Raw genomic sequence first — 23,522 nt, forward strand, 5'->3', positions numbered from 1 at the left:
TGCTGTTGTTTCAGTTCAATCTTGACGTAGTGGGGGGAGTCCAATGGAAGCCTTCGTCGTAAGCTGAAGAAGACAATCGAGTCTGAATTTAGGTTGATAAACTGAGAGGAATTTATTGAATGCGCTTATAAATCCAATTTTTCCGCCTCGGCCTGGACCTGCCGACTTGTCCTGGCCGTCTTGGAGCCTCTGATCCACCGGTAACTGCCTCTGTTCGGCCTTGTTTATACTGAACAGCTCGACTCAGGGAAGCAGAAGGCCCGGCGGCTCTTCTGCTGTCTGTCTGTGAGGCTAACGGCCCTGTGGGCTCATCTCTGTGTCTGATGCCGATCGGCTCTTTAACTCACCGGGTAAGTCAAGGAACCGGTAACGGTTTAAGACTTTAAACTGATCTGCGTGGAACTCTAGAGCGGTGAAACGTCGGTTTATAGTTATTGTTAGCCATTAGCTTGGAATTAGCTCCGGCTAATCCGCTGAATTTATGCTAAAGCTAACAGCTAAACTGTAGTTAACGGTTGAAGATAATTTCAGACAGTCACGGCAAAAAGAAGCTCTAGTCTTCTTTAACCCAAGAGTATCACGGCATATTAAACACACCAGGCTGTTATAATGTTCTAAAATGATTCAAATCTAACATTGTAATACACAAAACACACGACTGTGTTTAGGCTATTAATATTTATTAAACAAAGATGAATAAAAAAAGAAAACTAACCCTACATTTGCTGATTTCTGGATTATCTAGAATTTGAAGTGGCAGCTCTTGCTCAAATGCCATTGATTAATCTATTATTGCCAGTCAGAGTATCTCTGTAAAAGTAGTAGTTGTGCCAGTTTGCTATTCTGGATGGATACAGATGTCTAAAACAATGCCAAGACGGTATCAGCGATGAGATTAGAGAAGCAATTGCTGATCCCCATCACTTCAGGGCGGGTTGTATGGGTCATTTACACTGTTTGAATCTGTTCACTGTACAAAAACGAAGATTATTTACAAGCGTTCTTCCCTAAAGCTGAGGCCAAGGTCAGACCATTTAATGCTCAATAAAATGATAAAAACAATGGATATAGAAAGCAGAGCTATTTGTAGAGAGAAAACCTGCCTGCTAGTAATTCCTCCGTTATGAGAGAGTATATATGCTAACTAACTTTGTTTAGGAAACTTGTTATGTTATTGGAATATGTACATGTTCTGATATTATCTAGATCTGATAAGCTGGCTTCAGGTTTGCTAGCTTTTTAAATCAGATAGTTTTCAGGTATAATTGTCATTGAACTCTTGTGTAAAGTGCAAAAAATGTAAGTTGGGTTAGTATCTGAATATATCCAATATCACAGGAGTGGTCGGACACAAAGACTTCCAGCTTAACTGGCCTTTTCTGAATATGGCAAATAAAAGCCTATACAAGGAGAACGCATTGGACACCATCCCTCATTGTAAAACTCTGAGTGATACATTTTGAAAATGAATCCGCATGATGCTACACATTCAAATCTGCAGAGTTGTTGGTATAAGTTCATTGAAAGGTTCCGAAACTACATAAATTATTATTATTATTTTTTTAAATTACGTTAATTTTCACTGTTTTTATTTGTAGTGAACATGAACCAGATGCAACAATGACATCCAGATTTGGGAAAACCTACAGCCGCAAGGGAGGAGAGGGCACATCCAAGTTCGACGAGGTCCTGTCCACCAAAAGAGGCACTCTCAGTACCAAATGGGGCGACACCACCTACAAGGCCAAGGTGGGCTCCAAGCGAGCGGGAGCCCCCAGGAATGACTCTGTCCTGGAGGTCTACAAGAAGCCCCGTCCCGCGGAGGAAGGCCTGGACGATCCGTTCGGCTTTGACAGCGACGAGGAGTCCAAACCGGTGACGTCCAGGGCGGGCAGCAAGTCGTCGCCCTCCAAGCCGGCGTCGGCCGAGCCGCCGCAGGCAGAGCGGCCTGGCTTTTCGTTGGAGGTGGGCAGCCAGTCCAACCTCCAGAGGGGATCGTCCCACGCCGCCGCGCTGTCGGCTGCGGAGAGCCCGTGGTTTAGCGGCGACGGGAGTCAGCCGGAGATGATGGAGGACACGGCCCGGTTCTTCAACAACACCACTTTAAACGCAGGTAAACAAACACCCCGACTGTCTGAGTGCAGTCATTGTGTAGCATCATAAACATCCAAACCAATCTTTAAAATACAGATTGTTTTGGCTTTGAAATGGGTATCTAAAAACTTTAGCTTCTTGCTGTCAATAAGCAAGATGGACTCAACGTTGAAACGGGATCTAATGTTGTTAAGTGACAGGTGGTCAGCGCTGATGTTGTTGCTTTCAGTGTTGTGTAACTCTAGCTGAGAGCTTGCCATATTTTCTAGTACTATTGTGATAAAGATTGAATCTTTATCACAGTAATCTTAAAAAAAAAAAAAAAAAAGATTACTTATTTTTTAATGTCTTTTTTTATGTTTAAATGTCAAAATATAACATTTCCGATTATACTGTCAATTCAATTTTTCTTTTTAAATTTACCATCAATAACTGAAATTCATCATGACAACGATAAATGAAACTTTTTGTCACGATAATAAATTCTCACAGTAAATGCAATGATAAAAGTCTCCGGTTGAGTAATGACTACAGTTTCAGTCCAGGTCTTGGATGAATCCGTGTGTGATGACTCTTGAAGCTTGGGCTACAGACTGTAGCTACAGTCCATCCATGCAAACTCTTGTATGGGTTTTGCTTGGCGGTAGCTATGATTTTTCCGCCACACTTTTTCCTTCCTGCCAACTTTTTGTAAATGCGCTTGGATGCCACTCCCCAGGAACAGCTAGCTGCTTTAGCAGTAGCCTGTTGTGGTTTACTCTTCTTGTGAAACATTGTCAATCATTGTCGACTGGACAACTGTAAAGTTTTTTTTTGTGGGGGGGGGGGGAATTATGTAATCCATAAAAAGGCAAAACTTAACCTTTCTGCATCAGTTTATATTTTCCGAAAGACGTTTTTAGAAGCCTGTGTTCGTTTTATGCCTGATCAGAAACAAAGTATGTATCTCTGTGTGTAATGGATCTGTCCTCTGTCTAACGTCTGCTTCTGTTTGAAAGCTGCCGTCTGATTGCACCTTGATGCCATTTATAATGTGCAGCTTTTGGCACTCTTTTGCTTTCACACCCACACGAGCTGGGATCCACGCATCATGACTCATACGCCCCCCCACCTCCCCCCTCCATCTGGCTTCATCAGCAGGTCTTCGTATTTATTTTTCATTTACCTGTGGCAAGAAAGAGAGAGGAACATGGAAGCCGCGCAGAGGGACCATGTTCTCGTAAAGCGCCCGTGTTTAATGAGTGAACGATGAGATTGCTGCGGTCGTATTGAGTGTGTGATCGCAAACGGCCTGCTCATTTATGTGGCTGACAGATGAATCGGTGCGGAGGAGGAAGAGGAGGAGCAGCAGAGTCTGAATTCCTCCTCAGGCTTCAGAGTGTTGGGACCCATGTCATCTGTTTGTGTGGGAGGGTCTGTCCTGCAATCTGGGTGGGTTTCAAGGGTTAGTTGGTGTTTCTTTTGTTTGTTTGTTTGTTTGTTTGTTTGAATTAGACTTGGGGGGGGGGGGGCAAAGCTCATGAAATGAACTGATAAATCATCGCAATCATCACTGACATCTCGACTGAACTCGGACTTCCTTCCTGCCGTTCACTGCTTACAATCTTTCGCTGCACGGCTAACTCAAGCGACTTAATCGGCTGGACTTAAAAATGTGCAGTTTGTCACAAGGTAACAAAAAAAAAATTATACAATGTCTCATTTTTTAAAAAATGGCAGTAGAATTATGATGACAAAACAAAGAGGTTTGAGCTTAACAAAATTTGAATCAATTCTGCCATCTTGTTTCAAGTCCAGCTGATGTACTTAAGATATGAAACACCCATCAGTTTTATCTTGTCAAGTCAGATTCACTCTTGCAGCACAAGGATGTAACGGTATATGTTGTATGATCGCTATGTGCCTGTTGATCACTGTTAAACTGCAAAGAGCAAAGATTTCATCTCTTTCCCACCAGCTCACACTGAACGTTTACTCTCTGCCTGAACACAACGTGCACTCTGCTTTTGCGCTTATGACAGTATCCTCTCTCACTAGTACTATGTTTCAATGAGCTTCGGGAGATACTCTGGTTGAAATTCAGCAAATTTTGTGTGTGCTGAAGTCTCTTGTTTTTGGCGGAGGTTTTAAGGAAATTGTCCCGGTTCATCTGCTGCTTCAGTGCTTCAGAAGAAACTCTTATCAAACGGCTTCAGGCAAAAATTTGCGTTTTATTATTTCAGTCGTGTGTCTGGCTAAGTTCTAACTGATTCTATCAGCTCGATACTGAGGACTGGTTGTTTCGTTTGCTTCGGCACAAACTAAGGACACGAACATCAACCACAGTTATGATTTTTAAAATGGAGCCACATTTAACACTTGATACAACTAAATACAAAATAAAAGTTTCAACTCATTTACATTAAAGATTAATGCGTAGAATTGAAAAGTGCAGACTGTGCTCTATGGACCAATCCAACAATCTCTGTGCAGTGGCAGATTATGTACATGTTCTAATTCTTGATGATTTAGAATCATCCTCTCATCCTAAACTGAAGGTTGTGACAGACTATAGGGTGCACATTAGGGCTGCAATGATACAATAACCTCATGATACAGTACGATATGCGATACTCTGCTCGCAATATGATATATATCACAATATTCAGCAAACCCCCCCAATTCGGGTTTTTTTCTGGGCTAAAAAATAGTTAAATAAGAGGCAAAGTTGCTAAGTTGGCAGAGGCGGGGTGACTATTGTTAGACGCGACCCGGTGGGCGGGGCCTGTCTGGCAGTCCTCTCTCACGGCAGAGCAAAACATGACAAGCTGCAGATTTTGTCAGAAATCTGCAGAGGTAGATAAGATCGGTTGCTCGTGTAAGTGTCGGCCATCTACCAAAATTAAAAAGAAAAAAAAAATCCGCTCCAATTTATCGGAACACCCGTAAATAGAATGCAGTCATGTGGTCATATTCTGATCCAGTTACGTAAAATGCAAATCAGGCAATTACATCCCAATTAGAAGCAAGGTGGGTAGAGATGGTGGGTTTGATTTCAGAATTTGAAAACAAAACAACCAGGTATGTAGACCGACAATCAGTCCTTTACATCGACCGTTCCTTTATGGCGGCGGCTGTTTTGACCGTATCCATTAGCAGCTCAGTTAATGTGCTGGAGCTCGGCCATTACGAGGAACAAAAGGGGAGCGCCGAAGCTTTTCTGGCAGCTCTGTCTTTTAACTTTTAATTTAGCGCATGCTTCATCTAAGAGCCGGATGGATCTGAGACGACCCAGTTTTAAGGTCAAACCTGGGGCTCCTGTTCAGAGCTGAGGCATTTAGGGTTCGGTGTTTTCATGTAAAACGGTTTCCTGTTTTTGTTAGGCGGACCTGTGACTGTGACTTTTCCAGCTCAAAGTTATTATCGCAGTAGTTACAAATACCTCCGATCTGCCAGGTTCCGATTTTTCTCAGTAAGAGCTGGGACATGTCTGAGCTCAAGCGTTTGATTCTAGAGTTAAAGCTAGCAAACGTGTAAAAAAACCAAAATGTCCTGCATGATGGAGGTTGTAGTTCACAATTTTCTATCTTTCTTTGTCAAGGAATCCGACCCTAATAAAAATCCTGTGTTTTAAAAAAATTAAATTCAAAAAAAAAAAAAGTGAATGTTTATTGCGGATACTCCTAGCGGGTGTCGTTTGTTTGAATAAATGTAGCAGCTTTCAAGACGAGTGTTGGTTTGGCCTGGATGGCGGCTGCTGTTTGTTTCTGATGTGGTCGTATGACCCGTTTGCAGAAGGTGCTCATAGAAACGGTGACGTTTTAGCACCTGGGGACGCCTAAGAAGATAAGATGCGAGTTTCTGCACATCTAACACAAGCCGACACACTTTAGAGCTCCTGTTCTTTTGGAAGAACGTCCCGCTTGAGCGATGCGATTCTGTTTGGTACACGGCGTTGAGTTAAAAAATATAATCTAGCTAGGACTCAGCGAGAGGACCCATACAAGGCATCTGACTTATTTTATTTAAAGCGCACTTTCAGGCCCTCCTTGAAAGCAATCAGGGATTTACTTTAAAGAGAAATGTCTTTAGTAGCAAATAGCCCCAGTCAGAATTGTGTGACTCATTTAAGGCTTTTGGCCTGCTAATAAATTGTAGCTGATTTTTTTTTTTAATTCATAAATTAGCATATAAGAACAGGATTCAAAACATTTACCTCCAGTCTTCCTTTATTCAGTCCAGTTTGAGTATTTACAACAGCAGCTGAGGTGATGTCACACTGTGTGAGAGAGGGTTTTAGTGTAAAACTAGATTTTGCTGATATTTTTAAAACAAAATGGGGATTATTGCCACCCTAAATTAGGTCTGGGGGAGATAGCCTAAAGTCAATGTTATAATATAACTAGCAGTTAACCTCGATAATGATAAATAGATGATAGCAATAGCACACCTGTGCCGAAAATAAAAAATACAAGTTGATAGATACTTCACAGCCAGTTATATTGATGCACTGGTTTCCACAATTATTTTTATTGGCACCTTCCTATGCACCAACAACAAAAAAAGACAAAAACAAATTTTATTTATATATATAAAAAACAAAAAAACACGGAAAATAGCAACATAGACAAAATGACGTAATTTGTTGCCATACATTTTGGCATCAATTTTCAGTTTATTGCCCAGACTTGCCCTATATATTGATGTATGTATTTTTCCGTCTTAGGATCGTCATGGCAGAACCCGGCGTCGTCACAGAACCAGCACAGCTACTCCTGGTACCTAAATGCCTCGGACAGCGACAAAAAGCCCCTGGCCCAGACCACCACCCTGAAGACGGGCTACCAGGCCGAATCTACATACGACTCCTGGGACGCCATCATGGGTCTCCGCCCACCATCGCCCCTCCAGGAACCCCGAAACCCGGCCCCCACGCTCTCCTGGGGCTCGCCGGGAATGGCGGCTGCTGGCCTTCACTCGGCGCACAGGAAGCCCCCCTCTCCTCCGCGGCTGCAGAACCCCAGCGAGAGAAACAGTCTAATTGGCGAGTCCGACCTCGCCGAGATGTCCAAATTCTCCCAGACGTCCGCCTCGTTATCGCTCGAAAGGAACTCAAACTGTCGGACGTACAAGAGGCCCAACAAGCAAGGCTCGGGCAGGGCTCCGGACTCCAGCGGCTTTGACGACGCCGCCTTCGGCTCCGATCTCCCCAAATCTTCCACCGACGCCAACCATACCAAAACATCAGGCGGGGGGCGGGGCCGAGGCAGGACGAGGGACTACACAGTTCTGCAGCCCTCGTCTGTGTCGGCGTGCAACGTCACCAACCAGGACCGCGGCAGGGACGAGTTTATTAGTGACGCGGCGCCCGCCAGCGGTGCCGGTGGCGCCTCTTCAGGCAGTACGACGGAAGCGCAAGAGCTGGGGTGGCAGCGGAAAAAGACCGAAGCACAACAGCCGAGGTAGGACACAAACAAACTGACTTTTAAAAAAATAATCCCTAACCCTACCCTGTCGAGATTTATTCATTTGGATTAAGTTCTATGAACTCAAATCTTCCCTGCATGATAGATTTATTTATTTAGTGACCAAGACACTAAATCTCCGAGACAGAGGGAGACGACATAGAATGGTGAAGATGGTCAAGGGACTGGAAAATTATGAGTTAATCGTGTTTGACAAGGAACAGTTATTGTAGTAATCGATCATCTTGATGATTAGTCGGATACAAAAGATCTTTGCAGATACATAAATAGATACAAATGATTACATTTGTTTTTTAAAGGATATAAACATTTTATTGGATAAAATCCAACAATATATCTTTTCTTTAGAGAACATTTGGTTATTTGTAGCCAAAACAATGATACACCCTTCTCGTTTGGCTTAGCATCAGCACAGAATCGGACTAATCTGTCTTTTTTTTTTTTTTTGTTTTGTTTTGTGTTTTTTTAAGGAATTTTATAGCAGCAAATGCTTAGTAGGATATATATATATATTTTTTTCCAGAATTTGAAACTGTAAAACTAAAACTGTCACTTGAGATAGTATTTACAAAAAAGTTGTTTTTTTTTAATTTTCGATGCAAAATGTATATATTATTTACACCATTTCGGCTTAATTTCTGCAGAGAGTACATTGTTTCCGCAAAATTGCCTTTTTTTCCTTTCTTTTTTTTTTTTTTTTTGAGTCAGTTAATTGATTTCTAAAAATGTTGACGTTTGTTCGCAAGGAATTTTGATTAATCGTTTCAGCCCTAGTCGCAATTTCCAGCGATAGCTTTGAAGTGAAATCTCATTCACGTTGAAAGAACAGCGGCAGACGGAATAAAAACCTCTCCCCGTTCCACACGCGACGCGTTCTCTCGCGCAGGCCCAGGCCGACCCAGACCAAGTCAAAGAAGGAGGACCTGTTCGGCTTCGACGACACCGACTTCAACCTGGAAGAGAACAGCGCCGACAGCGGCGACGGCAAGTCCACCTACAAAATCCAGTACTTCGGCTTCGACGACATGAGTGACAGCGACGGCGCAGACGACAACGACGACGAATCCAAACCGAGGAGGAAGGTCATGCAGGCTGCGGTATCCAAGGCGACCCCGGCGGTCTCCGTCAAGGAGATGACGACGGTTGACGACGACGACGACGTTCCGGATCCGTTCGAGAGGCTGGAGAACCGAGAGAGTCAGCAGGTCTGGGAAAAGCCGGTGGCGAAGGAGAGCAAGAAGAACTCTGAGAGGAATACACAAAGAGGTACACGCACATTCCAAAGAAAATGCTTGACTCCACATTAACTTTGCACCGATCAGAGTGGGGGGGGAATAGAAACTGTAGTAAAGCTGTCAGTAATCCCAAATGGATGAACACAAACGACACCAGAGTCTCAGCAATATAAATACGAGTGCAGAGTTTAGAATTTAAGTGCAGAGTGATTCACCGAGCTATAATTAACCCAACAGAAACAGAAATCACTTCTGTTTAATGTAACACAGACATTTCTATGACAAGGCTGCATTTTTGCTTCCAGAAAAGAGGCAAGTGAGCTGCGTGATAATATCTTACACCGTACATATTATGTTCATGTTCTCAGAAAAACTGTTGTTTTAAAAAAAAAAATTATTTGGATGTAATTTTGTTGATTAAAATGTATGGAAAAATGGCCTCATGTGTGGGTAGAAATTGGGAACATGTCCAGCTCTGACAGAGATAATTATTTTTTGAATGTGTGTGTGTGTGTGTACATGTGTACATGTAAACACGGCACAGAGCCCACATTGTGCTCCAGATCTTTTTTTTCTTCCCAACAGCGATAACCTTGTTGCTGTTTGTTTATGTCTAAACAATAACTCTAGTTTCCACCTCTAAAGTGGCGAACGAACTGCTTACACGCCGTCTGTTAAAAGCTTAAATTTATCTAATATTAAAACCTTTGAATATCTTAAATTCATTTTTTTTCTTAAGTATGTTGACCTTAATACATGAATTATAAGTCTTAGATTTAGTCTTGGCAGGACTATTTAATCTCATATATTCAATATTTTGTTTTTTTTTTCACTGGAATTTTTTGTCAGACAAAAGTTTAAGTTGCACTGAGACTTCTTCACGACGTTGTGACTTGTGATCGCTGCGCCTGCCGGCTATCTTACTGCTAACATGCCATTGTTAGCTAGCTAGCTACGTTTATTTTTTTTTTGTCCAACATAGGTAGCTGCAAATTTCTCACCAGCTAGCAAGGACAAAATTGTCCTTTTCTGTGGCAAAATAGGTCTTAAATTCAATTCATAATGGTCTTAAGAACGTCTTAAAAAGCGTTAGATTTGAGTTGGTGAAACCCCGATTTAAACCACATATTTTCAGGGAAATCTGTTGGAAACACTTTCACTCTCAATAAGTCTGACGTGTTGGTCTCGTTGCTCAGGTGGAACTTGGAATTGGCGGGGACAATCGGTAATGTTTTTATTTTTGATTTTTTTTTTACCTAGACACTCTGGACTTCTCTGAGGACGGCCTCCGAGTGCTGGCCAGCGGCCCCAGACGGGCGGCTCAAAGCAAAGTGACCGAGAAGAATCCCGACACGTTCCGGAGGATCTTCAGCGCACATAAGAAGGTCAGACACAACATCACTAAGGCACGTTAGGGATTCGACGCGCCTCACGAGTGTCGACTGGGGAGCTCTTTAAACTACAACACAAAGTCATTTGAAGTCTTTGTAGACTAAGTGGATCTAAGGATAAGAAGTAATGTCAGAAATGTCATGTTTTATCGTCTAAATGCTGCTGAAGAAGATGATAAAACTACAGTGTTCAGCAGAAATAGTCTTGGAAGGTTCCTAAATAGCTTTCAAATAAAAATATGTTGACTACTATGCTCAATAGCTGGGTCGGTGCTATGAAACCCACCAGTTTAAATGCGCAGCACTGTTTCTGATAAGACGAGTGGTCAAATATTGACCCAGAACTACAGCTCATTGGAGGCTCTGAAAGCTGTGTGGTGCCTTGGCTAGTAGGAAAAATGTAACCAAAAATCAGTGGGGTGGCGTATGTATACTTTTGACCCTGTGTGGATTAGACTAATTCACACTTATGCATTTGATTCTTATATTTAAAGAGATATTGAGGTTGTTTTGTTATCGCCGCAGCCTGCAAAAGGCATTAAATGTCCCCAAATTAACTCCGGTTTTCGTCGTCGTTTGTTTCCACAAACTTGTCCATTCGTTTTGAATTTAGGTTTTGGAAATGTTCATCGTTAATCCAGAACTCGGCTGCGTGCTCGTGTTTTGATCTCTTGATCCATCTGGTCTTTTCATCTAATTAGAGCCTGTTAAAGCCATGAGTGTTGTGCGGAGTTAAAGAGGTGTGTACGGATGTACCTGTGGGGACTAATGGTTTTTTTTTTGCCTCCGCCTGCTCAGACTCGCTCCTCGGTGTGTTGGTTTTTGGCGGTGCGTGTCGGCAGAGCTGAGGAGTGCCGGACGATCGGCCCTTTTTCTTTTTTTTCGGCTCCCGAGCTGCCCGTCTTTGCTGTGTCTGCGTGCTAATGGACTGTCGCCGCATGCCTCACGGGCCGGCCTCAGATCAGAGTTATTGATCGGCCTCTTTTAGAGCTGACGCAGCTCAGTGGCCCTCAAGCAGAACGGAGAGTCTGTGTACTTTGTATTAGATGGAGGAGGCAGGTTCATGAAGAGGAAGGCTGTGGGGTGTAGCCTCTTTATACATCTGCTCTTGAAGCTTTTATCAGGCAAACAGCCTGAACCGGAGCGATAATCACGTTCGGTCTTGTTGTACAGCAGGAGTGTTTTTAAGAAGTCTCTGACCCTCGTTAGATAATCCGTCAGGTTTGTCTTAATGAGCTCCGCAGACCTCGTTGGGTTCTTTTCAGTTCACAGCTATTTCAGCTTTGGTGCGTCCTTAAAAAGTCTGAAATCTGGGGCGTGCTCCGGTGGCGTAGAGGGTAGCGCGCCCCACGTTTGGAGGCCTTCAGTCCTCGTCGCGGGTTCAATTCCCGGACCCGACGACATTTGCCGCATGTCTTCCCCCCTCTCCTTCCCCCTTTCCTGTCAGCCTACTGTGGTATAAGGGACACAGAGCCACAAAAAGACCCCCTCGTGGGGAGAAAAAAAAAAAAGTCTGAAATTTGTGTTTAAAAGTAAGGCCTTAAAATGTCTTAAATCCACTTAAAAAACATTTAAGTTGGTCTTAAATACGTTAATCGCAGGTATTAAATTTTGCCAGGGCAAGACCTTTTTTTTTTTTATGCAGGACTTTTCTGTCAGGCTAAAGTTTCAGTCTTCATTCCATTCTGTGACATCAGGCTGTTAAGGCTACCGCTAACTAGCTCCTCATGTGCCCTTGCTCGCTAGGTACCTAGGTTTTCTGCGTCCGTCATGGGCAACTTCAAATTTATGGTCTGTTTGCTGGACGATGTTAATCTTCACCACTGGCGCACATCTGTTGCCAAACCTGTAAGCTAGTAGGTGCATTCAGATGTTCAACTTGAGTAAGAATCTTACTTGCGTTGATTCTTGAGTAACTTAAGAATCTTACTCATGTTTTCTGGCAAACATGAGCCGGGCCGTTTGGGGTTCTGGTCAGCGGTGGTTTTGGCCCTGCAGCATTTCTTTCCTAACATGAACACCGACCTTAACTAAGGCAAGACTGAAGGTCAGTGGGGAAATGTTTCCATAGTGACGAAGGGATTCGTCAGTATTTGGGCCTAACGGGTGAATTGGAAGAATTTCTTTTCTTTTCGATGGTGTGAGCTGGAGAGCGTTTGACGCTTCCCGGCGGCACGGTGACCGGGCTCCTGCAACATCAGCGCCGTTTATCTGATGCGAACGTTTCTGAGCCGTGACCTCGGCTCGTCGGGAGTCCCCTGGCTGCCGAGCGCCGTTCTGCGGCTGAAGCGTGCCCCCGGCAACGTGTGAACCGTGTGTCTGTTTTATTCCGCTGTGGGGGTGGGGTGCGTGTGTGTGTGTGTGTGTGTGTGTGTGGGGGGGGGGTTACCCACCTTCCTGCCTCGCTTTTTTATCTGCACCATGCTGCTCAGCAGCAGGTGGGTGGGATGGGCAGTGGGGGGGGCTTCTTGTCTGCCTGTGTCATTCAGATTACTGTAGCAGGGTTTAATTTGCTGTGTTGACGTTCCAGCTCTGCGCAGCACATCCCCGAACTCCCCTTCTGTCTCTTGCTTATTAACCCTGCAGAGAAACTTTTTCCTGCCAACTCGGCCCGCTCTCTTTTCTTCCCTCTGTCCGTCTTTTGTTTTTCGTCTTGAATGCCATCCTCGGTGCCAAACCTGCGGTTGGTGCCAGTCACCAACCGCAGGTTTGGCACCGTGGATGGTGTGCATGCGCGTGTGTGTGTGTTTGTTTTTAAGCGCGTCGTGCTGTTGGATCATCGCCGGCCGACTCTCGCCAACTTCTTCTTCATCCATTTGATCCTCGGTTCACTTGCTCATCCACTCTGTATTTCAGCTCTCGACTTCTCTCCGTCTGATCGAGTCCAGCTTGTCAACGTTTTTGCTCTCCAGCAAATTTTGTGCACGCACTGAGGAGTAATAGAACCCTTTAAAAACTACCAGCTTCAGGGTATTTTATTTGGAGCTTATGCAACATCACGGTAAAAAGTAGGGCCTGATTGGGAAGTGAAAGGAAAATGTCCTGCGTCTCTACCAGAAATGAACTTTTTCTCCTGCCGTTTTTGATTGGATGGAGAACATCTGTGAACTCTGCTGCTCCTGCTGCAGATTTTCAGTTAGCATAGTGTGGTCCATTCTATTCCGTTACAGCTCCAACTGAATGCTTAGGGTGGTTGACCTCTAGGAAGATGAAGCTTCACCTCTCTTCAGAGTTTCCTTGAGGCTTTTTGCCTGCTTCTCGGAACAAAGGGGCCAACTAAAAATGTGTCAGTGGTGTATTTTTGTATCCTTTTTGTTGTGCTTTTTTTTTTTTTTGTACCATCTGTCACCTAAATTCCCATTGAATACTTTTTGCAAATACCTGCTGAAATAACTAGCGGAGTTCAAATGCACCACTCGACGCTCGCGATGGAATTAAACATTTAACAGCGAATTAAATCGGGCCCTTAGTTTTAAGTTCCATAAAGTTTTACAACAAGCTATTCCAGTAGGAGCTTCCCTTAATCAGACCACACCAAGGCCTTGTGTGACTTTTTAAAAATCATCCTAATAAAATGTAAGCAAATAATTCAGTCGGATTAGTCCCATTAGGTTTTCCCCTCCTGTCCTGTTGATTCGGCGTCCTTGTATCTGTTTGTATCTGCTGGCTGTGAATGAAAATAAAAAATAAAAAAAAAGGAAAATGAGGTAACTGAAGGATAAACAAAACCTGCTGACGGAGTGTTTCTGTCTGGGTAAGATCGTGTGTTTTGCCTCTAAACTGCAGGTGGGCCGACGGCTCCGGCGTGTTCTCGGCTAACTTCCTTGGCTGACTTTCTCCTGTTTCTTGTTTGCGCCGCGTTTCAGTCTCCCACCAAAGCCGTGTACAACGCCAGACACTGGACCGTGGAGAGCGAGGAGGGACCGCCGCCGCCGTTCTTCTCCCGATCGCACGCGACTTCTGTAAGAACACAGACGGGGCACCGACGCGGCGTCTGACTGGACGTTAAGTCTGTGGTTGGACTGCGGAAAGACGCGCGGCCGCCTCACGCAAACTTTCCTCCGTTCCCTCACGCAGGCGTCTGTCCCGACCGGGAGCTCCAGCAAGGAGCCGGCCGACTCCCAGAAGGACGACGGGGTCTTCAAGGCGCCGCCTCCTCCTCCAAAGGTCACCAAGTGCGTCACCGTTCCCACAGATCCGTACCAGGACACCGTCACGGCACTCAAGTGTCATAAAGAACACAAAGAGGTCCGCTTCCGGTTGTTTCCCTGAGTCACATTAAGAAACTCGGACTGGAAACCAGGAAGCGTTTCCAACTTCTCTTCCCCACTTTCTCGCGTCTGCAGCTCTACACGGTGGTCCAGCACGTGAAGCACTTCAACGACGTGGTGGAGTTTGGGGAAAACCAGGAGTTCACGGACGACTTCGAGTACCTCGCCACCGGCCTGAAGAGCGGCCAGCCGCTCAACACTCGGTGCCTTAGGTACGAAAGCGAACACCCGATTTTAACAATTGTTTTAGTAATTGATTATTTTATTACGTTTTTGATTCTTAATTGATTCCTTCTTAATGATTCTTTCTATGCTAACAGAATTTCAGCCCTAAATTAGAGTGTGTTGTGAAGGCTTTCGTGCACGCCATTGTTGTTTGGATCCTTCAGTGAAATCAGTAATCGATTAGTTGATGATTATGTCGCCGATCGGTCAGTCACGATTATTTCGACTGATCGTTTCAGCCCCACAGCAGAGTGTTTGCACGTGCCGTTGAAGTGTGTCGTGAACATCACAGTTGTTTGGTTTCTCCAGTGTGATCAGCCTGGCGACCCGCTGCGCCATGCCGAGCTTCAGGATGCACCTCAGAGCCAGAGGGAAGGTGGCTCAGGTCTTCAAAACGCTGAACGACGCACCGCAGCTCCCGGTAGCGATCACACTTGAAGGGCGATGCGGCTTTCCGGAACTGAGCCGAGTGCTTTGACCCAGATTGTGTTAACCTGCTGGTTATCGTTCTCTCTCTCTCTCCTCTCCTCTCCCTGCTCCCCCTTCAGAACCTGGCTCTGTGCACAGCAGCTCTGATGTACATCCTGAGCCGCGACCGGCTGAACATGGACCTGGACCGGTCCTGTTTGGACCTGATGATCCGGCTCCTCGAGCTGGACCAGGACCACGGAGCCGCGGCAGAGCCGGACTCCAGCGTCCAGTTTAGTGCCAAAGAGCTGGCCAAGATAAAGGAGAAGATCAGGAAGCTGTGCGACACCGTGCACAACAAGCACCTGGACCTGCAGAACATTACGGTGCCGTGAAGCTGAGAGTCTTTCATTCTCGTGCATTTCCAGTTTTCAGGCTTTTTCTTTTTTTCTTTTTTTTTTTCTTTTTTGTTGTTGTTATTTTCGAAAAGAAGCTGCTTCTAAAACAGCTTCTTCTCAACACCTCCAGATTTCAGGCTGTTTCTAGCAGCTCGATTGGAGCTGAACTAAAACGCTGCATATCCTCTCCCCCCTTTGCAGACGGGTCATTTAGCCATGGAGACGCTGCTATCTCTGACCTCGAAGCGAGCGGGAGACTGGTTCAAAGAGGAGCTGCGGCTGCTGGGAGGACTGGATCACATCGTGGATAAAGGTGTTTTATCTCTACGGGGACAGGAAACGCTCGTCCGTCTCCGAGTGTTTGAATGTGACCGTGGCTGTCCCGATCTCCACAGTGAAGGAGTGTGTCGACAACCTGGACCAGGAGGACCAGGAGGAGAAGCTGGTTTCGTCGCTGTGGGGAGCGGAGAGGTGTCTGCGGGTGCTGGAGAGCGTAAGTGTTTCTGGGGAGGAGGAAACTGAAGCCGCACTGCGAAAACAAAAAGCATTTTTTTTTTTCTTCCCCAGTACATTTGAAATAAGACAAAGCTAACTTCAAAGTAACTTTCCAGACAGATATAACTTGTTTTAAGTCAATACTATTAATTAGGAAATACGACTAGTTCCACTGGCAGATTATTTCACATATAGCAAGTTAGTGGAACTGGCACTTTTTTTGTTTTGTTTTTAAATCAATATTATGGAATAATTAACCTAAACCAAGCGAATATCTTGCTGAAAAGTTACTTTGAAGTTAGTTTTGTGTTATTTCAAGTGTATTGATATATTTGTACTGGAAAGTAGACTTGCTAAGACTGGGTTAGCTTGAAGTGTTGACAGGTTCTGCTTTGAGAACTTTTCCCCTTTGTGATCTCTGAAAATGTCAGCATAGGATTCACAAAAACAGCAAGAAAAAAAAGAAAGCTCTGAATGAAACGAAAATAAGTGACCGTTTGGGTTCATGCAGGTGTCCGTCCACAACCCAGAGAACCAGGGCTACTTGATCGCCTACAAGGACTCGTCGCTCATCGTCTCCTCCGCAAAGTGAGTAAGCTTGCGAGCTTAACCTGATTTTCTTTCCCTTTAGGATCCGACCGCAGAGACCCTAAGGCGTTGCCGGGACAAGCCGCACGTATTTTATCTACTGAAACGTCTTCCTCGTTGTGTGACGATCAGACCGAAGCCACATAAATCCAGATGTATCGACTTCCCCGTCAGAAGCTTGAAGCGTGTGTCGCCTCCCCAGCCACCGCGTCTTTGTGTTCCGCGTGCGTCACTCGCCATTCAGTGGATCATTATCGGGGTTTTGTTGTTCCGTTTCCTTGCCGTGACCTCCTGTCACTCTCAGCAGCGACCTTTTACCTCTGACCTCAGCTGGAGGAGAGAATGACGTCGCTCTTTCACTTGTTTCTCTGGTGCACTTGAGCAAATTAGTTTTCTGTTTTTTCTTCTTACTGAGAATTACTTGACGTTTTTTTTTCTTTTTTTAAAATTAGGAATTAGTTTTATGTAAGCACCAGAACAGTTAAAGAAAATATGGAGGCATTTACAACAGAGTGAATGAACAAACCTGCAAAAGGGACAATAAAAACGGAGGCCATTTATTTAGTCAGATATCACCAACCAGCTGTCATTTCCAGAGCTTCCACTAGGTGGCAGTAATGCACAAAGTTGTTGAGTTCAATAAACCTTCCAAAAGAGAGAAACTCCTCCATCCCAGTTTCATTCGAATGAATTACAGAACCCAGTCACGAGCGTGTTGAAGAAAATCGCTACTGATGATTGAGACGTTGTTAGAACCGCCATTATTTGAAGGAAGATGAGGAATCAGTTGACCAGCTGATATTCCTCCTGGCTCCTCCTGCTTTCCTGCCCTTTGGGTGACCGGGCAACGAGCGACAAAGAGCCGCTGTTTGGGAGTGCGACACAGACTTCGGTCTGAGCCCTCAGCTGTCCGCTGGTTAACTCGATTAACCCCAAAATCTACGGGGTTGAGGCCCCGGGAGTGACCGAGGTCTGCTACCGAACCAACCAGACGGCATGGGCTCTCCCTTCTCTTCATCCTTCTCGCTTTTTTGTCTTCGCTCTTAATTTCCTCCTATGTCCCGGTTTCCTGCCTTTCTTCTCTCCGAGTTGCGTCTGTCTGCTTCCCTCCATCGCTGAACTCTCTGCAGAAACGCTTCCGTCTGCATCCGACGGCTTCAGCTGTCTGCAGGCCTAATCGGATGAACCCCAAACGGCCCTGTAAGGAACACAGCGGGTCCTTCTGCCGTTTGATGAGCCTCATTTTGTCTGGCCACGAACTTCATTAGAGACGGTTCGCTGAAAAGGATGGAAACGTTGTCGCAGACAATGTTTCTTTCTGTGGAAGTCGCTGTTTTGCCCAGATGAGACCGAAATAAAATTTTCATAACCCATATCTAACACACACATTATGTATCAGTTTGAACACACCTCCCCCATGTTAAAACGCAGTGGTGGCTGCATCATGCTTTCTGCAGAGCACTGAAACATTGAAAGTCCTTTAAAAGTGCCAACTCTCCATTATTTTGTAAATATTGACGCTTTGATGCAAAGTTGGTCCTTTTAATGGACTTTCAATGCAAGTTTTAGAGCAACTTTGCATCAAAACTGTCATTATTTACCAAATGACACTTCATAAGAACAGGTGTAAACATTCATAATGACTTCTTCGTGTTCATGACAGGTGTTATGTCTTGGTTATGACAGTGTCATGTCTGTCTTATACACACCCCATCAAATAAAGTGTTACCGGATGCGACGTTAACCAACCAGCAAAGGGACTTAAAATAGCTAACAGCAACATTAGCATTTTCGTTAGTATTAATATGATATACTGACATAGCTAATATTATCTGCATGCAGCAGAATTACTCAAGTCACACGGTTTGTTGGGAAGGAAACGGCAAAGCTTCTTGCCTTTTGTCTCTGACTTGTTGCCCAACACGACGAAGACCGCTCCCATGGTTGCATAGTGTAAGCAAATACTATTAGCTCATCTCAAAAAAGGGCTAATGCTGCCGTTTAGCATCACACGTGCTCTTTTCTGGCTAAGGATCCAGCCAACTTACGGTGATTGGTCTGAAAAGAAGAGAATACAAAAAAAAAAGAAAAGTCGATTGGTCAGATTAGTGGAAAAGTTGCGATGACTGGTGAAAATCGCAAGTCGGCGCAAAATGTATGAGTGACGAGGGAATCTGCATCGATGGTTGCGATCGCGACTTCCGTGGAGGGACTGCGAGGTATCCAGGAGTGAAATACGAGGCCATCTGCCCGACAGCTGAAACTTGGGCCAAACTGGGTCATCAACAGCCAATGATCCCAACAACATTTACAAAAGACTGTCTTAAAAAAAAAAAAAAAAGAATCAAAACCTCCATTTAAGCGAGGATGAGCTTCCTCTGCATCGTGACTGTAGATTCGCCCTCGTTCCCCTCTATGAGCTCCCAAGTTAATTTCATCCAGATGTTCCTTTTTATGTCTTTCCTTCTGTCTTTCTTTGCGTCCAGACTCTGGTTTCTGCTCTGTTCATTCACCGCTGACATTTGATCTAATTTGGTTATTTACATCGGGCTGCTGACCCACTTCACCCTCCCAGCTGCCGCAGTTTGACTTTGTCCGCACACACACACATACATATACACACAGCGGTTTCCCTGAATGTGGCTCTGTTTTATTACGTCGTTGAAGAGTTAAAGTCCTGTTCAGAATCTGGACGTGAACCAAGTTGGTCACCTGACAGGCCAGAGCTTTCAGCTCTTTGCCTGATAGGAAGTTCTTTCGTACTCATCTTAGAGTTAAAACCACATTGCTCTTCACAGGGTCCGGACGGGTGTTAGAAATCCCTGAAAATGCTTGAGTTTCAATCGGGTGTCATCAAGGTTTGGAAAGTGCCTGATTTTCTGCTTGAAGCCGCTCAAAGTGTTTTGATATTGAAACTGCAGTCCTGTAATAAAGTGGAATCTAAAGTGTGATTAAAACCTCTAAACTTGAAAACCGTGATTTGTAGTTGAAAACTACATTTTATAGTTTCAGACGCCTAATGAAAAGACAGACATTTTGTTTTCTCTCTCTGTCTGAAGTTAAACCAGACTAAACTTTTCTTGTTCTAGGTCAGAATTATCGAAATTATTTAATATTTAATTTGAGCTGTGATGTCGTTTACCTCAACACGACTTGTTTGTGTTGTGAATATTTATTATTCCTAGTAGTCAACAACTTATTGATCCGTGCAATTGATATAAAGGTTGGCTTATGTTTTATACTTTAAACAACGTTATTGAAATGTTTTATTTTTTTTAGTTCATTTTCATATATATATATATCAGTGACGTGCGGTCAGGGGAGGCAGGTGAGGCAGTGCCTCACCAGCCATCATGGAAAGAAAGAAAATATATAATCATAAAGTAATTTAAATTGTTATATTCATCCGGTGGTTTGTACTAAAAAATATTTATTTTTCATGTAGCTTCTAAACCTTCTTATTTTCCCATTCAGGGCTCTGAGGAGGTGCGAGGCAGATGATCCAGCGGTACAGCAGGGAGGTGAGGTCAGACGGCGGCACGGTGGGGAATGGTTTAAACAAATTTAATATGTGAACTTATTTCCAATAATTTAGCTTATGTATATAATGTACAGTGCTTTTGTCACCAACTGTGTTTGTGTACGTGTTTAGTGTAATGGCGATTATAAGCGGCAGAGAACAGGTTCGGTGAGGCAGGCAGTTCTCTTGCCTCATGGCAGGGGCTCAAGATCCCAGACGTTCGTCTTGTTCACTCCTCAACTGCCGAGTAAGTGACAGCGAGCTAGGCTAAACGATTCGGGAAGCAAGTCAAGTGCAGCGATAGATTATAATAGATAGTGATTTTTTTCCTCTCGCTTATCCCGACTTTCGACATGGATGACTACATTACAACACTAAAAAAGTTTTCTCAAATGGACTTTCAATCGAAGCAGGAGATAATATGTGTGTTTTGTGAGCTACAGTTTGTATGTGTAAGGATGCAGAAGTGAAACATAACCTGTAAACTGCTGTCAATCTATGCATCTATTTGCAAATCTGATTCTGATGACGTCAGTGCCTCACCAGCTATGAACCTCACCGCACGTCACGGATATATATATATATATATATATATATATATATATATATATATATATATATATATATATATATATATATTTTTTTTTTTTTTCATCTCCAAAGTGTGACGCTGGAAATGTTTGAAAGCTATCCTTGAAAATGCTGCAAAAGGAAAAGTGCCCGAACCCTGTGTTTAGATTGCGTACCAGCAGTTCCCATGGTGATAGTATTTTGCGATTAAGCGTTAAACCTTCTGTCTCAGGGCTCTGAGGAGGTGCGAGCAGATGATCCAGCGGTACAGCAGGGAGGTGAGGTCAGACGGCGGCACGGTGGGGAAAGCAGTGGAGAACTGCATGAGGGCCATCATTGGAGTCCTGCTCAACCTGACGCACGACAACGGTGAGGCTCCGAAAAACGCTCGGCGAAGATGTTTAAACCGCAAAATGAGCAGTTGAAGACGAGTGCTCTCATGTTTTTTTGTTTTTGTGTGTGTGTGTGTGTGTGTGTGTGTGTATGCAGAGTGGGGCAGCACAAAAACGGGCGAGCAGGAGGATTTGATAGCGACCGCCCTGAACTGCGTACTCAAAGTCCCTCAGTATCTTCCTCAGGAGCAGAGATTTGATGTCAGAGTGCTGGTGCGCATCAGATGACACCCGAGCCGACAGGAAAACCCAGAGAAATAAAACGCCCGGTTGAACACGATCTGGAGTAAAGGTCGACCTTTGCGTTTCCGGTGCGTTTCAGGGTCTGGGGCTGCTGATCAACCTGGTGGAGTACAGTGCCAGGAATAGATACTTCCTGATGGAGATGGAGATGGAGGGGGGCGAGGGGCCGTGCGACTCCACCGTCCTGCTCAGCGAGCAGCATCCGGACCTGGGCAGTGGTGGCAACGGCAGAGGGCCTCTGAGCGCTATCGCAGCTCTCGTACAGGTACGGGTGGGCGATACTGGCTCAGAATTTTATCACGATATTTCAGGATGCTATTGCGATAACGATAAAAACCATGATAAATTGTTTGTTGCTTCATTTTTTTTTTTGGTAACTGTGTGACTGCATGGCACAGCATTTCTAGCGCCACAAACGCACATCTTGACAAACGCAACCATTTGACTCGGGCGACATCAGGACGCCGCCTACGTTTGTTCTATATCATGGGTGTTTTTTTAATGATAATTTTGAATTTGCTGATATTTATTGATGCTCTCATGAAAGAAAGCACAGAAACTGGTGAAAATGTTTCTGGTAATACTGACAGTTATTTTTTTTTTTTACGTCTTTAATTGGAATTTATTGAGACGCGGATAAATCAGGATTCTTATCGTGATAAGAAACTTTCACAATAAATGATACGATGAAATTTAATTTTGCTTTGAACCAGTCATTTCAAATTATCATGGGCTTAATGTAATCCAGATTGAACTTATTTCCCCTCAGCTGTTCCTGCAGCGCGAGCGAGCCGCCGTGCTGGCCGAGGCGCAGACCGATGACCTCATCAAAGAGGCGCCGAAGCCGGCGCTCGACCAGAGCGGCGAGTGGCAGGAGACCGGAGGCGAGATCCAGTGGGTCGCCAACGACAACGCCTCGGACAAACAGGAGGAGGCCAAGAAGAAGAATAACGACGAGGAGGACGAGCAGTTGGACCTAAACAAAGGTAGAGCGGAGCTCTGCTTTACTCTCTGGACAGAACTCAGTCGAATTGTGTTGAATAAAACGTCCCGATTTCTTCCCTGCAGCTCTGCAGCACGCAGGGAAGCACATGGAGGACAGCATTGTAGCCTCGTACACAGCACTGCTGCTGGGCTGCCTGTGTCAGGGGAGCCCGGTGAGTCTCTCTGCGTTGCCCCACACATCCCGCTCACAGAGGTACAGTTTCTATGATTAATCACCGCCGTGTTTGTTTCCACCAGATGAATGTGACTACTGTGAGAGAAAACCTGCCAAAAGGAGATTTCTCCATCATGACAGAAATGCTGAAGAAGTTCCTCAACTTCATGAACCTCACAGTGAGTCGCAGCTTTCGGAACATTCCTGTACCTGAGGATGAATAGCACAGACTGTTTTTTTGTTTTGTTTTTGTTTTTTTTGACGAATTGACACCAGTTTCAGCCAATGTTTGTGTCGACTTAATGATGATGATATAGGAAGTCGTCTGTAGGAGTGCACCAACAATCAGCTAGCATAAACATTTCATTTATTTATTTATTTATTTATTTAAGGCATAAAGTCAGAATTGGCAGATCAGGCTTTTTAAAATTTGGTGTGCCCCTGGTGTTCATTTTTAACACTTACTGATTATGCATATTTGAGATACAGGGGAGGAGCTGTTGTAAAATTGCATTTACTCTTATTTCAAAGGCGGCGGCACTAAGGAGTTGAGATTATAAGCTAGTTTAAGCAGTGCCTGTTAGCAACTAGCATGGCAAGCAGTACAGCGATCGTCACTTATTTTTTGCAGCTGATGCTAGCTTGACTCTGAGATTTCTAAAATCCTGCCACCATTTCCAAATCAACGAGCGACACGTTGAAAGCTCAAAACGATGACACAATAACTGTGCCGTACGCGTTCGGCCTTCCTGTCATCTGTTAGAAGTGTGGCTCTCTCTCGCTCTGCTGCAGCCTGGAAGAACCTCAGACACGTCTCAACATGTCGTAGACAGACAGCCACAAATAGCTTCTCACATCTGGCTCCGTTATTAGACACATCCCCAATACAAAAGGTTTTCCTCAATTTCTAGGGTGAAACAATGCAAGGCGCAGTACAATTTTAATGATTCTGATGCCAGTTGAAATTTACTGCGGCTTTTCTTTAGCTTTTAGCTAAGAAGAGATTTAAATGATTTATGAATTAGGTCAGCGCTGACGATTTTGTGAAGGTTTTTTTTTTTTTCCTAT

The 23,522-nt window shown here is 44.4% G+C and overlaps 1 protein-coding gene across 2 annotated transcripts in view; it reads left to right on the plus strand.

The window, feature by feature from the left end:
• LOC122823015 (wings apart-like protein homolog) overlaps positions 1-23,522 on the plus strand; it is a 25,005-nt gene continuing 1,483 nt past the window's right edge. Inside the window, exons 1-19 of one of the 2 annotated variants that reach the window (XM_044102208.1) lie at positions 1-200; positions 1,599-2,113; positions 6,800-7,535; positions 8,446-8,825; positions 10,055-10,179; positions 14,052-14,147; positions 14,263-14,433; positions 14,532-14,668; positions 14,991-15,102; positions 15,230-15,475; positions 15,689-15,800; positions 15,883-15,980; positions 16,494-16,570; positions 20,893-21,029; positions 21,150-21,265; positions 21,375-21,560; positions 22,065-22,281; positions 22,364-22,452; positions 22,538-22,633. In XM_044102208.1, the coding sequence (XP_043958143.1) occupies positions 1,621-2,113; positions 6,800-7,535; positions 8,446-8,825; positions 10,055-10,179; positions 14,052-14,147; positions 14,263-14,433; positions 14,532-14,668; positions 14,991-15,102; positions 15,230-15,475; positions 15,689-15,800; positions 15,883-15,980; positions 16,494-16,570; positions 20,893-21,029; positions 21,150-21,265; positions 21,375-21,560; positions 22,065-22,281; positions 22,364-22,452; positions 22,538-22,633 (3,624 nt within the window). In that variant the 5' untranslated portion in view covers positions 1-200; positions 1,599-1,620. Of the gene's footprint in view, positions 351-1,598; positions 2,114-6,799; positions 7,536-8,445; positions 8,826-10,054; positions 10,180-14,051; positions 14,148-14,262; positions 14,434-14,531; positions 14,669-14,990; positions 15,103-15,229; positions 15,476-15,688; positions 15,801-15,882; positions 15,981-16,493; positions 16,571-20,892; positions 21,030-21,149; positions 21,266-21,374; positions 21,561-22,064; positions 22,282-22,363; positions 22,453-22,537; positions 22,634-23,522 lie in introns of both variants that reach the window. The other variant, XM_044102207.1, reaches the window with a different exon arrangement.

The sequence above is a fragment of the Gambusia affinis genome, linkage group LG20 (assembly GCF_019740435.1).
Source record: "Gambusia affinis linkage group LG20, SWU_Gaff_1.0, whole genome shotgun sequence".
Taxonomy (NCBI): domain Eukaryota; kingdom Metazoa; phylum Chordata; class Actinopteri; order Cyprinodontiformes; family Poeciliidae; genus Gambusia; species Gambusia affinis.